The 13,882-nt window shown below is 43.4% G+C and overlaps 1 protein-coding gene across 2 annotated transcripts in view; it reads right to left on the minus strand.

Moving 5' to 3' along the window:
* EDAR (ectodysplasin A receptor) overlaps positions 1 to 13,882 on the minus strand; it is a 75,568-nt gene that overhangs the window by 14,873 nt on the left and 46,813 nt on the right. For both annotated transcript variants that reach the window (XM_064439756.1, XM_064439747.1), the window contains exons 2-5: positions 12,526 to 12,594; positions 11,683 to 11,805; positions 10,394 to 10,575; positions 5,528 to 5,613 (exon numbers count right to left, since the gene is read on the minus strand). In XM_064439756.1, the coding sequence (XP_064295826.1) occupies positions 5,528 to 5,613; positions 10,394 to 10,575; positions 11,683 to 11,805; positions 12,526 to 12,576 (442 nt within the window). In that variant the 5' untranslated portion in view covers positions 12,577 to 12,594. The remainder of the gene's footprint in view (positions 1 to 5,527; positions 5,614 to 10,393; positions 10,576 to 11,682; positions 11,806 to 12,525; positions 12,595 to 13,882) is intronic.

The raw sequence follows: 13,882 nt of genomic DNA on the forward strand, positions 1-13,882 counted from the left end.
CTTTCACGAATTCAGCCTGCCTCCAGGAATTCAGTGTTACCACCCCTTCCTCTGTGCAACGTGAAAGGGATAATTGCCATTTAAACCCTACTACGGTGACTTCAGAAGCGTCAAAAGGAAGAGAACAGACCCGCAAGGTGCTGGTCTCCCATTTCCCCTGTGCCTTGGTGGCCAGGCTGCACAGCTGGTGGAAAGCTGCAGCTCTGTAGGTTTTGCAGCGCGTAAGCCTGGGCAGAGCAACGCTGCAGAAACCTGCAAAGTTGCCCCCGGGTGGGTGGTGCTCACTCTGGGAGCTGCAGCTCTGGCACAGGTGGAAACATCAAAGTGACTGGAGTTTTCTTTAAGGAAAGCTGCACTGGGACCAGGTGCCCTCCTGAGTGATACCTGGGCCCAGCTTTCCCAGCAGCTGGAGGCAGCAAACCCTATATTTCCTTCTCAGATCCCTCCCCTTGAAGGTTTATGGCTAAGGCTGGCCAATTTTGTCCTAAGATTAGGTTCCTTTCCTAATATAGACAAACCCTAAAGGAATGAGAATTAGGCCATACCACCAGTGAACAATAAAGCACTGCCTTCAACATTTCTCCCATTCCACATGTGAAGAGGAATGGGGTGTTCAGAGATCAAACAACTGAAAAAAAAGAAGAAAAGTTTGTTAGCTCCAGCTAACAAGCCTATTCATTTGTAAGCATAATTTGAAACAGGAGGAAAAAAGAGTCCCGATGTTGGTTGTATTACAAAAGGACAAAGCTGGCAAGGAAAGAAAATCAGTGATATTACAAAGAATGGAGAGTTAAAATAAAAAATCTCTGAAAGAACTATTTTTCACCAATACAAGTGTTTTTGGCATTAGGCTTGTTTGTGTTAAACATTTCAATTAAGGAGGCTGAGTTCTCAGACTTCAGTACATGGGTATGGACGTGACCCTCTGATTACAGCCCATCATATGAAGCCGTCAGCCTCTTAGTCAAATGTTCCGTCTCACCTCTTTAGGTGTTTTTAGAGTTCTAACAATACAATAATAAAAATGATATTTTCTGTTTCTAGGTGCCATTTGCTCTCTGGTGATGAAAAAATAACTTGACTACATATGTTTTCCTTTTTTTTTCTTTTTCTTCTTTTAAATCTTCCTAAGCCATCATCATTAGGTGTTAGACTTAAAAACTTACACAGGTTGATTACTGCATCTGTTTTCACATATACAACCAGCAAAAAAGGTGAGAGGAAATAACAGTATTTTGTGCCCATGCACATTCATGAATATATACAGTAGATTAAAAGTAAAACCCTCAATCAACTGCAGTTCTCTAGATCAATAATCTGCAAGTGGAAAAGGATTTGCATATTTGATGTAATTGTGTGCATACAACTTAAATGCTCTTCAAGCTTTTGTAGAGGGGTTTGGGGTTTTTTACCTCCATCATTTTTGAACCAAAATGGCAAATATCAAAGTTTGAACAGAAGAGCAGAGTTAATATATGTAAACTGATAGAGAATTGCAGCTGCTAAAAGACAAAATTTCTTCCAGCAGTAACTGTACCTCTCTGCCAGAGATGTTCCATGTAGGTTTAAATCTTCTTTGCGTATACATTTACATTGGATTAAAAAAATAAAAACCACCCACAACAAAACACTCTATGCAGTCAGAGACCTCAAGTAACTCCAATTCCAGAGGTGTCAACAGAAAATCCAGCACCATTAACTGTGGCAAGCCACATCTTAAAGTGGTTTGGTGCTCATTGCCTTAGTTCTTTGATTTGTATAGGAAACCTGCCTCCCCTACTTTTTGCAGTGCTGCTATTTATCACAGAGGTATCATACCCCAATTTACTGTCCGCAAGGGTCACTGATGGCTAATGATCTGCTTCATGCACAGTGGAAGGTCTCACATCTTTCATGTTTTGGCACTGTACTCCTTTGTGGTTAGCAGACCAGTCCTGAGGTTCCTACACAGCAGACTTGAGGGAGCTGCGTGCCGAGAGCCCAGAAGTGTTACACAGGTGTTCCACAGTGCACAAGATATGAAAAACTGCAGGCTTTACTGTGATGTTTACCCTTTTCCCAGAAAGAAAAGCTTTCCTGCTACACAACACACATCCTTATGTTCACATATGCACAGCCCTTCCCCGCTCGTGCCCATTGCCCACAAGCTGCCACTGAAGCCTGGTATTCCTCCCACACTGCAGAACACTATTGCTCCCATCCTGCCGTCCAGAGAGGGAGTTTCAACACTGTCACCTGGTGATATGTTTGCCTCAATTAAATCTCTGACCTCTGTGAAATATCTCCCTCTCCTCCCCTCTTTTCCTTGCTATTTTGTGCTACTTATGTCTCAAGTCCCTTGAGAGGAAAAAAAAATAAAGGTGACCCAGGCCCATCAGGGAATTTCTTTCTCATTTCCAGTCCTTTTTATGCTAATATTTCTAGATGATGGGACACGGGGTGTTCATCTTTTTTCCTCACCCATTTCAAGGTTTATTGACTGGGTAGGAGATGAACGTTTCAGAGCAGGCTCTTGGAACTGAAAGCTGTTTGTTCACCCATTGATCAAACCCAAATACTTTTCTGCCAGATATAGTGTAACATCAGGCAAATTCTCCGAGCAGGTCTGCATGCAGCAGCGCACACGCACACGTACCCCACTTTGGTCTCCTCCTGGCTCCCTGTAAGGCACAGGTGAGGCACTTCCCCTGCAAGGTATTTTTCCAGCTAAGGAAAGCACCATTGCCCTCCAACCCTGTCTCAAGCCTAACGAAGGCCTGAAACTGGATTTGTCTGCCCTCATTTTTCAGTCTAGAAGTGTAAAGCCAAGCTTGTCACCCCCAGTTTCCTATTTTTAACTAATTTGCCACCTCTGTCTTCTTGCAGCCCGTTGGGTCACCCTTCTCCAGCGGTGTGCTGTATGCAGGACTGTTTAAAGAAAAAGCAACCCTAGGGCAGAGGCTCCCCAGTAAAATGTAGGCTCCTGAATGCTGTTCAATGCTATTTTTGAAGTCTCAAGAAAGGAACAGAAGATGCCTGGGACCCTTTGGAGTTCTCTAAGGCCTTCTAGGTCTTCCACCATGACAGCCAGAGGGGTGAGCAAGGACACTGAAGTTGTTCTGCATAGAGGACCCATCCTACCAAAGAGCTGGTGTTATCCTTCCTATGACAGAAACTGCATGCTCACGTCGAGGGTATGTGCTCAGAGTTTGGAATTTGCAACCCTCAAATATTTATGCAGTTGCACAATACTGACATGACACCTTTTCTTTGCTCTAATTGGTATAATCTGATGACAGTGAAACATGTGATAAAGAGGATTTATTTTTGTTCATTTGCTAATACCAAATTATATGCTGCCTGCAACAAAACCAGAGAGCCTTTCAAGAGGTTTCTGTAGCAAGGCTGATTTTCCATCTGGAGTACAAATCATTGCCAGGGAATTAGGGAGCTGCCATTCCAAATAGTGTCCAGAGGTTTAGACATCATAAACCAAATTACCTGAGCTTAGTGATTTGAGAGATTTGGATTTTAAGAAGCTTTCCCACTTTCTGAACGCTTGTAATCAAATGGTTGCTTTCATAGGCTTGGTTAAAATGGTAATGTTTACTCTTTCTAGGACTAATGTTTTCTCCTCTCTTACTACCCAGTCAATTTGTCAGTTTATGCATCTGCCTAAATTCCTCCCAAATATAACATATATTTATTCTTGTGTTTGTCAAGTTAAAAATTGCATGCAGTTAATCAGTTGTGCAGCTCACACTTTCCCCACAGAACTAAGCACATTATATATAGTTTCTGCTAGATATTCTATAAAAGACAAAGATTTGTTTTTTGAATTGAGTAATAGCCATTAAGATCTTCTGGTAGTTCCTTGCCAAATCAGTAATCTACAACATGTCTGATACTACTAAAAACCCATTTCAGCGCATGTTTGAGACAGACCATGAGAGCTGAGGAAGTGATTCATTTCTGGCTATTGGCTAGCAGCAGGTATGGTTGTATTCCCATCAACAGGGCAGCCAGACTGCACATGCATGTAGGAGAAGGTGTGTCGGCATCCTTTCCTCTTACTGTATACCCTCGTCTCCCACTGAGACTCCTGACCTCATGTTTTCACCCATCTCCCCACCTTCTTCCCACTCCTTACACTCAGGTCCTCCCTAGCACCCTTACCTCACCGCCTAACACAGACCTTATCTCACCAAAATCACGCTCACCCTGCCCTCGCCTGCTCCGCTGTCTCGGGCAGAAGTGCATGTCTCAGGACCGGGTGGGTTTCTGCAGCCAAGCAGGGTGAGCGGCTTTGCAATGGACCAGCCACTTAGCGCACAGACAGTTCAGGGGGGTGCCTCCACCGAGGTCGTTACCGCTCACCCGGAGCTCTGTGAGGTGGTAATTGTCCCCTGGCTCATCTGCCCTCTTGCACTTCAGGAAAGGTGGTAGCTGTTGGTGACCTACCCTCCCTTGAAGTGGCTTGCAGAGCACCAATGGTACGCAGTTCGGCAGCATCTGAACTTAGTAATTGCTATTTATGTGCACAAATAAATGCTTGGCGACTTTTCTGTCAACTCCTGCTTTCAAATCAAGCAGGCAAAATATTGTAATTCTTTTTCACTATCAAGACTCTTAAAAGAACAGAACATGGACAGGATTTTGGTTTTAGATGCATCAGGTTTCTCTGGGGGACTGCTCATTTTTTCCTGTTTTTTTTTTTTTCCTTTTTTTTTCCTTTTTTTTTTTCCTTTTTTAAAGCTTTTTCTCCTGCTCTGCTCCAGATTCTCTGAGGGGTTGTCAAAGTAATTTGTTCATTCAGAGAACCTCTTTTCCTTTTCTTTTTTCTCACTTTCTTTACCCCCTAAAGGAGAAAGCAGTCTGCTGGGGTGTTATCTCTGCGTTACAGTGCTGGTGCGTGGCTGTCCCTCCTCTCCATGGCATGAGGATGGGTAAGTTATTGCACACATGACACGCAAACAAACAGGTACCGCTAGGGTGTCACACACAGACACGCATACATTTTTTTCCATTAGCAAACTACAGCTTCTTTTGCCAATGAAATCTACAGAACAAGCTCTCTTATCAGTGCTGACTACCACATGCCAGCATTAACCCTTGTATCACTTTGAACCCAAAGGATATGAAAAGGTGTGATGCACTTTAACTAAGCTCTTCAAAATGTCCCATGTTTTTCTTCATAGCTAAATTGAAACTGAATTTTAAAAATACACAGATTTGTGACTTCCTGTACCTACTGGTAAAGTAACCATAATAAATCCCCTATGGGGTGTTTTAACAGATAAAAACTGGAGCACAACTGAACAATAGCAGGTCCTAAAATCAAAGGTTCTGATCCCTCCCCAAACGTTCAGCATTTGTCCCCTTTCTTGGCAAGGCTGGTTGGAAGCAGAAATTGCTTCACTGGAGATGGACTTATTGTTTGAGCATAATAATAATCGCTGAAAGACTTCATATTGAGCTTCCAGATGATTTCAAGTCAAAACCAGATGACATGACTCTATGAAATGCACATAAATTACCAAACACTTACATTCCTTGGTGTTAGGAGGCGCCAACAAGCACGAGTAGCAAACCATCCCATATATGTTTCGAGGTCTGTTTTCCAGCATGTAGTAACTGCAATGAAGGGCAAGATGAGGCAAAACAGTGTAAATTAATATGCTACAACTGAGCATGGTTCAGCAGCAACCAATTATAGTGAGATAAAGTAATCTTTAAAAAAAGAAAACTTTTATAAGCAATCTGATGCAAAGATTATTCTTTTTTTTTTAACTGCCTGAATAGAGACAGTGTTTCTCTTCTTCCTTTCCGCCTAAAAGGCAATTAATCAACCATCAAGCCTACATGACAAGAAGTAGTATCATTGCCTAAAACAACATTATTCTCCCTGCTGAGTTCAAGCTGCAGTCTACAGCATGCCCTGAAATAAGATTTTTCAAAATAAGGGAACACTATTTTTTTAAGCAGTAATCTTTCAAGCAAGACCACCAGTTAGATATGGTTGGCTAATTTTCTCCACAAACACCATAAGAGTATTCTCCGTAACGTTAGAACCAAATCTGAGCCAAATCAGAATAAAAAACACAGGAAAACATCACCCTTGCAGGGAAAGCCAGATTAGGTTTTACAGGTTTTCTTCCTCGCTGCGTAGTTTCTAAGTTAGTCCTTGAGAGTGGAATTACAGTGTGAAGGAAAGGTTTTCATGATTTGAACTTCTGAGCTCCTAATAAAGTTAGTGTTGAAATAAGGTAATTGGTTTTGCAAGAATTGGATCCACAGGCAACCTAATGAGTAATTTACATCGAAATCATACACAGTTAACGTTATGGATACGTCTTTACAAATCACTTGAAAATCACCGCAAATTTTAATGAAGTGCATAAATTCATAATCCATTCTATGTAGACAGGTACTTAACATAATAAACACTTTATGCAATGAGGAATCTGTTTTCTGCTCTCACATACCTGTCTATGCTTGTGCAGTATGATTTTTCTGGAAAAATGTATGCATTGCTAGACAGTTACTGCTGAAACTGTCCATCAAAATCAGTTGGTCATTAACAAATGACCCTGGTTACAAATACAGGTCCAGGAAATGGAGTACGGAGAGATGCAAGGCGGGGACAGGGACTGGAGGCACCTCAGAAAGCGGGAAACTGAACATGGCTCTTCCTTTCTTACTGGAAAGATTTAAAAGATTTTTCACTGAAAAGGTTTAAAAGATGTGCCCTCACTCTTCCCTTTAAATGTCTCTTGTGCCCTTTCTGCCACTCTCCCCTTGTCTCAGGAGCAAAACTTCACCTTCCCACTCCTATGGGGGCCTGCATAATGTTAGCTTGTGAAGCAGTCAATAAATAAGCAGGAAATGACTGCCAAACCACAAAAAAATAAAAGAGTGGCAGGCCAAAGATACATATAAATCTATAAAGAAAAATACAGGACAGTTAGGATCCACAGTCTATAGCCACAGTGGTTTAGGAAAGACAAACAGCCCTTCCAAGAGTTAATTAAATCAAGCTGGTGGAATATTTCTTGGTTTTCACCACAATGCAGAATGGTGGAGGATGCATAAAGAAAACTGAAGAGGACGTTCACAGCAAGCAAGTGTTCACCCACGTGAGAAGGAAGCTCTGCTGCTGCAAACACTAGTGAGTCACCCCTATGAAGTACCAGCAACAGATTTATGTTTCTGGCTACTTTGCAAAACACCAAATATTAAAGGCGATGTTGGAAATATGTGATTCTTTTATATCACTAACTATGGAGAAGTGGCCAAGTAATGAAATAATGAATTTTCATGGTGTCATTCATCTACTATGAGGCTCATTATTTCTCTTTCCTTAGCATCTGCCAGGGTCAGATTTTGAAGTATTACAAGCAAAATCCAAGAGTAAAGGCCAGACTGAAAACCAGACTTAAGTGGTTTCCTACTAAATTCCATGGGGGTTTATCTTGGGTTAACTTTGGTGGTGTCTTGGCACACTCAGGCACTTGGCCCCAGGTTTAGGTCTATCCTCCTGCAGTACCAGGGCACCTGGAACTGGGGTGGAGGGCATGTTCTCAGAAATTTACTGGCTAAACCTTTTCATTCAGAAAACAGAAGAAAGAGCTCATTCCTCTCTTAAAACACCTCAGAGAAGAGAATTTAACCTGGATGTGCTGTAACCATGGACAAACACATAAAAAGGGGAAGTGTCAGTAGCAGACCTCTGACTACATTTTAGAAGAAAATGATCCCTTTGCAATTCCACCTTCTGAGGAGACCAGGGACTTGCTCCAAGCTGAAAATAGCTGCTGAGACAGCATGAGGGGTATGTATCATATACACTTGGCCTGTTCTTAGTCCTCTGTGGGTTTCCACTTATGGCTGCCACTGAAGACAGATGACCAGGTTAGAAAGAGACCCTTGCTGTGACCCACTGTGGCTGCTCCTAGCTGGTTGTGATCTCAGTCACACTCCAGAAACACCTAATGGATCATCCCTTTGAGAGGAACAGTCTGAGTTCCACCTTATTTCCACATTCTTGACCTGTCCTATTTATGATGATGGAAGAGCTTCAGGGCAGGAGGAGGGAATGAAGCCTGAAGTGTCCCAGGAGTTTAGGCCTAGGTACCTCCAGAGTTCACTGGCAGCTGAACTTTGGTTTTGAAGATCACAGCTTTGGAGCTAAGCCTTTAAATTACCCCCAGTCACACTCTTGCAACCTTTTTGTGAGCTTGACAAATAGCGTTATTTCTATTTTACATGTAAGGGAACCTGGACACAGCGAAGCAGTGGATGACCCACTCTCTTGTACCAAAGGTCTCCTGCTTCCCTAAAACTAATCATCAGTAATAGTGAAAAAAATAGAAGGAAAAACATATAACTATCCAGCACCTACGTTAAGGCAAATTATAGAGAAAGGCACTTGTAGCCACTGGGAAAAGGCTGCCAGTTCAGTGGTGTTTTGTCTAAAAGCTTTTGGTCAGAATGTGCCACATACTCATCTTTTTCTCAGGCTGCTTTACTGCGCTGGTGAAAAATAGCAAAGGAATAAGATGCCCCTAAATATAGGTTGCTGCATGCGGGCTGTTACCTCGGGAAGGTCTGCAGTGCATTACAGAAGCGCAATCCTCTGGAAATGGAAACCTTGATTTTTCCCTCCCATTGACTTCAGGGGCTCTTTGGGGATTAGCACCTTGGGCAAGGGAGCACTCTGCCAGCTGCCACTCACCCAGGCGCCTGACTGCCCCTGTACCAACTGGGGGCAATGAGGAAGGGTCAGTCGGTGCTGCTCGCCAGCTCTCTGCCCTGATGCGGGGGCTCTGCATTTCCCCCACCATCACACAGGAGCAACCTCTGGGGTCTCTAAGTCACACAAGGAGCCAAGGCAGCTTCAGAGTTTCTTTTAGCCCATATTTAATTTATCTGGAGAATTTCATCTCTTCACGCTCAGAGTAAGAGGATGTTTCTCCTTAACTGCTGGCCTTGCCAAACTACCCCCAGACCTGAGAGTCGCACACGGATTGGCACACAGCCAGACTCTGGCAGGCCAGTTTCTGCTACAGGTTACACCTGTGCAAACACAGTGTTTTGAGATTATTCCCCAAGCACCAGCTGTGCAAGCTGATTATTTTCAGCTAGCACCCCACTCCCACCTGGGTGACCTCATTAGTCCTGACAAAATTGCAAAACAGCGACTGTGGCCACTATTTAACTTTCTTGCTCTTTATGATGTATGAGGGGGAAGTCAAGAGGGAGTTGTTTGCAAATCACATCATCAGTCTGCTTGGCTGGCAGCTAAGTAAGTCCTTCTTTTTATTTGTAAACTGTGAAAATTTCACACAGACTCACTGATAGAATAAACCTGGAAGCTTGCAGGGCCTCTTCAACAGGGTTTCCTGCGCTATAAGTAGTGCGGGTTATACAGCATCTGCAAACTGCACAAAAGCCAAATGTCAGTAGGAATTACACTTCTAAACCAAAAAGGGCGCACTGGCAGAAACTGAAAAAGGTATGTAAGGTGAGGTTGTGTTTTAGACAACCCTACAAAAGAAAATGTTGAGAAAGCAAATGTATGCTTGAATTTCAGACTTTAAAAGGTAATATGGTCAAGAATATATTGCTAACATATTCAATATAGCAACTGCTTTCTCACCAGTACTAGCAGAATTATACTGAACATAAGAGACCATTAAAAAGATGGATTTAATAAATAGCATCCATTTTAAGTCCCTTCAGCTAGCCCTGGAACTTGTTTTGACCCTGAACAACAGCATACACACCACATTAGCAGCTCCTTAGGCCCCTTTTTGTTGGCTAGAAAGGACCTTGAGAGACTAAAATGCCTTGGTAAATCTCACCTAACAGCTATGTTAGCTAATGCTGTCAACGACTGACAAATCTGCCAGCTGGTCACATCTGGAGAGGAGGTATTTTATATTCCTAAACACACCATAATTCCAGCATGGACCCTACAGGGTATCCAAGGCATCTTCATGGAGCTCATTGGTAAGATGCAGGACTTACAAGGTTGCCCTCTGAAGCTGCAGCTGGAATCCAAGCTGGATTTCTTAGACCATCTAAAATGGCACTGCACACCTGTGCTTGGATACGTGAGCTGCTCCCTTTCCACTTCTAGTAAGAGGACAAGTTTCAGTTTTTCTAATTGTTCCCAACAGTTGTTTCTTCAGTGAGATTTCAGTAAGGTTAATGACATCTTCTGATACCCTAGATTCACCCATGCTTTTGAAACTTTTAAATGTATTATTTAAGCAGAGACTGAAAAGCGTAATTCACCAGTACTGTACCCACAGTGAGCTAGGATATGAAGAGAAGCTGTCAGAGATTTTGACATTAAAAAATAATTTCACAGTGCCTTGGGTAAAGCAAAGGTCTGCGGTTAAATCCTTACCCCGGGAGACAAGGACCACACTCTGCATCATTCTCCTGATCACCAGGTGTCATGACCGTGGCTCGAAAAAACCCTTCGCAGTCTTTGTGCCGCCTGCATATCTGGTAACCTCCTCTGGAAAACTTCTCTGAAGGGCAGGGGATGCAGCCGTAGTCCTCGTCTTTGGTGCCATATCCACATGTCTGCAACAACACGAGGTCACTGAAAAGCAGGCTTGTGCTGCACGACGGCTTCTAGCAAAAGGAAACGTTCATAGCCTGTCCCGTTGGATTTACGGCACAATGTCATATGAAGAGAAAAACATTTGTTGTTTGGTCTCTTAGTGTCTATCCTAAAAAGGCCACGGAGGGATATAAGGATGCAGCACGCCGTGTCATGGAGAGGGAAAAGGGGAACAGGGGCATGGCACTCCTTGAAAGTGGCCCCCCAGAGCTATGTATATCATATTCCAGCTAGCCATGGAAGTAAATTTCAGCTGCTGCTCAAACAGAAAGTGAACTGAAACCTGAAGAGTATAGAAGAAGATTACAGGGGAAACACTGCTGCAGCAGGGATCTCAGCAATCTTGCTTTCATGCTTGGAGAGGCCAGAGGGAACATCACAAAGGGCGATGTTTGGATGAGATTTTGTAACCCTTGAACTCACATGTCCCAGCTGAACATAACGTTTAGGTTAAATAAAACTAAACCCAACTGGTTATTATTAAAACATACTTGTTCAGGACTACCAACTGTGTGAAATTCTTGCAATAGGATGTTTACCCCATTAAAACCAAACAGGATTTTAGTAATTTATTTTTTAATAAGCAACAATTATCTGCTGTAAATCAAATGGTTACTTAGGAACCATAATTTAAAATGTTGCAGAAGCATCCAAGTTCCTTTAGTGCCAAAATATCTCAGCGGGAGAGCAAAATTAAATTCTCTGTGTGGGGGGCCAGCGAGCATGCTAGACTAACCGATTTATCACACCATGCCGGAACAGCAGCATCAGATTTTAAATAACTACTGAGATGAGAATGGACTGACAGAGCCTGTGTGTGAAACTTTTACCTTACAACTTTTACAATATCGGTTTTAACAGGCTGCTCCTGGGATGCGGTTTCCCAGCGTGCATGCACGGTGCCGCACTCCCACGACACCCTTGCAGGTGTGAGTGCTCCAGCTTAAGCATCTCTGCCCTTCCCCATTTTCTCTCCTATCCATACATTACTGCCATGTAACAAAGTATTTGGTTTTTTGCATTTGGTGCCAGACATGTCCCCGTACAGCAGCAGAAGCTGAAATTACCATGTAAGGCTCTTCACCCGGCTCGCACTTGGGGCAGTCGTGGCACATGCCGGTGGTCTGGTTGTAGTATTCGTTCTCACCGCAGTTGGAGTATTCGGCGCTGGCAGAGTACACCAGGGAGACCTGCCACCAGAGAGCATCCCACAGCATTGTCACTTCCACTGCCTTTGCCCCCCACGCCACACCCCCTCCCCTTGCCAGGCTGCTGTGGCTCAGAAGGCGGTAGGGCCCACATTGTAGCGTGAAACACCCTTAAAGCTCAGAAACAGACGTGGTGCCACTACATGGGATGGAGGCAGATACAGTTATCAGCAACCTGGTCCTTCTAAGAGTTTCTCTTACAAAGTTTCTCTCTCTTCACTGACATTTGTGCTTGTTGGCATAGCTACTCCTCAAAATACAGAAGACTGATTCCTGACCTATAAATTCTCATGCTCTCCTGCACAGCAAACGCCTGAGTTTGCACCCTCACCCCTCCCAGTTCTAACGAGCCTTTGTAAATGTGACTGCAAGAGACAATTATAGCAACCTGAGATAATGCGCTGCCTCGGGCTTCAACCAGGATAGGGCTGTGCTTCATGTGACACTCAGGCTAACTGGCTCTTCCAGCACCTTCTGCCTCTGCTCCATTCTGGGTCCTTCTTCTCCCTGCTCCCTAGCAGCCTTAGTCTAAGCAGCACATGCCCAGGTGTTTTACTGAATGGAAACCAATCACTGTATCGGGGTTCAGTCCCTAAATTGTCTGTAGCTGTGCCATGATAATTCACAAATGTTTGCAAAGACCCAAGCAGAATGCAGTTATCTTTGCAGGCTGGAGAGACCTGTACGCACATAGATACCTACCACCAGAAAAGGGAACACATGAGTCCATTTGCGTTCACCCAGGTGAGCCATGCTCTCTTGATATTTTACCTGAAAAGATAGAATCAGTGATTGTTTATGAACATGAGTAAATATTTGTGTGAGTTGCCAAAATAAGAACAGAAGGGCTCATAAGCAGAACAAAGGTTACATGGAAGCGATGCCCGGAGGTCTAAACAAAGAGAGGAGGAGATGTGCACGTGCGCTCACACACACATGAACACACTACACACCCTTACTGCACACCTCTTTCCTCTTTGAGAAGATCCATGGCATGAGGGAGCCTGATCTTGCAACCTTTATAAAAATCTAAGAAAGGTGGGGAACCCGTTCTGAGCCCCAGCACTTCTTGCCTTGTCGATGAATCCTCCCATGGAGGATCTGAACGCTACATCTCTACCGCTGAATGAAAGAGGGGTGGGGATCATTAGCCTGGCTTGTGTCCACCCCGCTTAGTGCTTGACCCTACTAGATCAGATTAGAGTAGGAAAGATCTAAATAGAGCAGCCAAAAGCAGAGCCAGGGAGCAAATCAACAGCAAGCACCGTGGGCAGCTGGCATGCCAGGGCTGCACCTTCCTTGCCAGCTCTTGAGGAACCACTGAGAAAGCCCAGAGCTCCCTTCCCTAGGAAGCATCAGATGGTTTTTGTTCTTGAAAAGCAAACTGCAGATTTAAGAGGTTAAACTCGAGGCAGAAGCCAAAGTTTATATTTGAAGTGCTGTTACAATGGTTAGGGAAAAGAAAGGCTGCAATCTCTGTTATAAACATATGTGCTAATTTATTTCATTTTTTCCCATGAATATTTTTGAATAAAAACTAATGTTACATATTCATGTACTGGATTTCTTTCTAAAGGAAAAAAAAAGAGACAGGAAAAGGAGGCACAAATTGTTTCGTTAGCATGATACAACATATTTAATGGCATTGTTACAGCACATAATATGCCCTGAGGATTTTACAGCTTCAGATTGCAAATGTTTGAGATACAATTGCAACACTTTGGTCCTTGCAGATGTAAACTACTCCTTACATTTTCCAGGTCTCAGACACTGCAAGGCTTTTAGTCTCCCAGAAGAGTACAATTACTGCTTTGTGCCACATTTGAGCATACAACCTACATGAGAGCAGCACTCTAGTATTTGAAATAGCCACTAACATTTACATTTTTAAACACTAAGTAGATTAAGCAAAGATTATATCAATCCAGCATCAAGCTATGAACTTGCTTTATATGTTCCTTCCAGCAATTGGGCTAGCTGAGACAGGTAACTGGGTGGGTGGGTGGACAACCTGAATTATGAGTATATTCATTTCTGCAGGAAATTGCACTTTGAAACC

Source organism: Phalacrocorax carbo, chromosome 1 (assembly GCF_963921805.1).
Source record: "Phalacrocorax carbo chromosome 1, bPhaCar2.1, whole genome shotgun sequence".
Taxonomy (NCBI): Eukaryota; Metazoa; Chordata; class Aves; order Suliformes; family Phalacrocoracidae; genus Phalacrocorax; species Phalacrocorax carbo.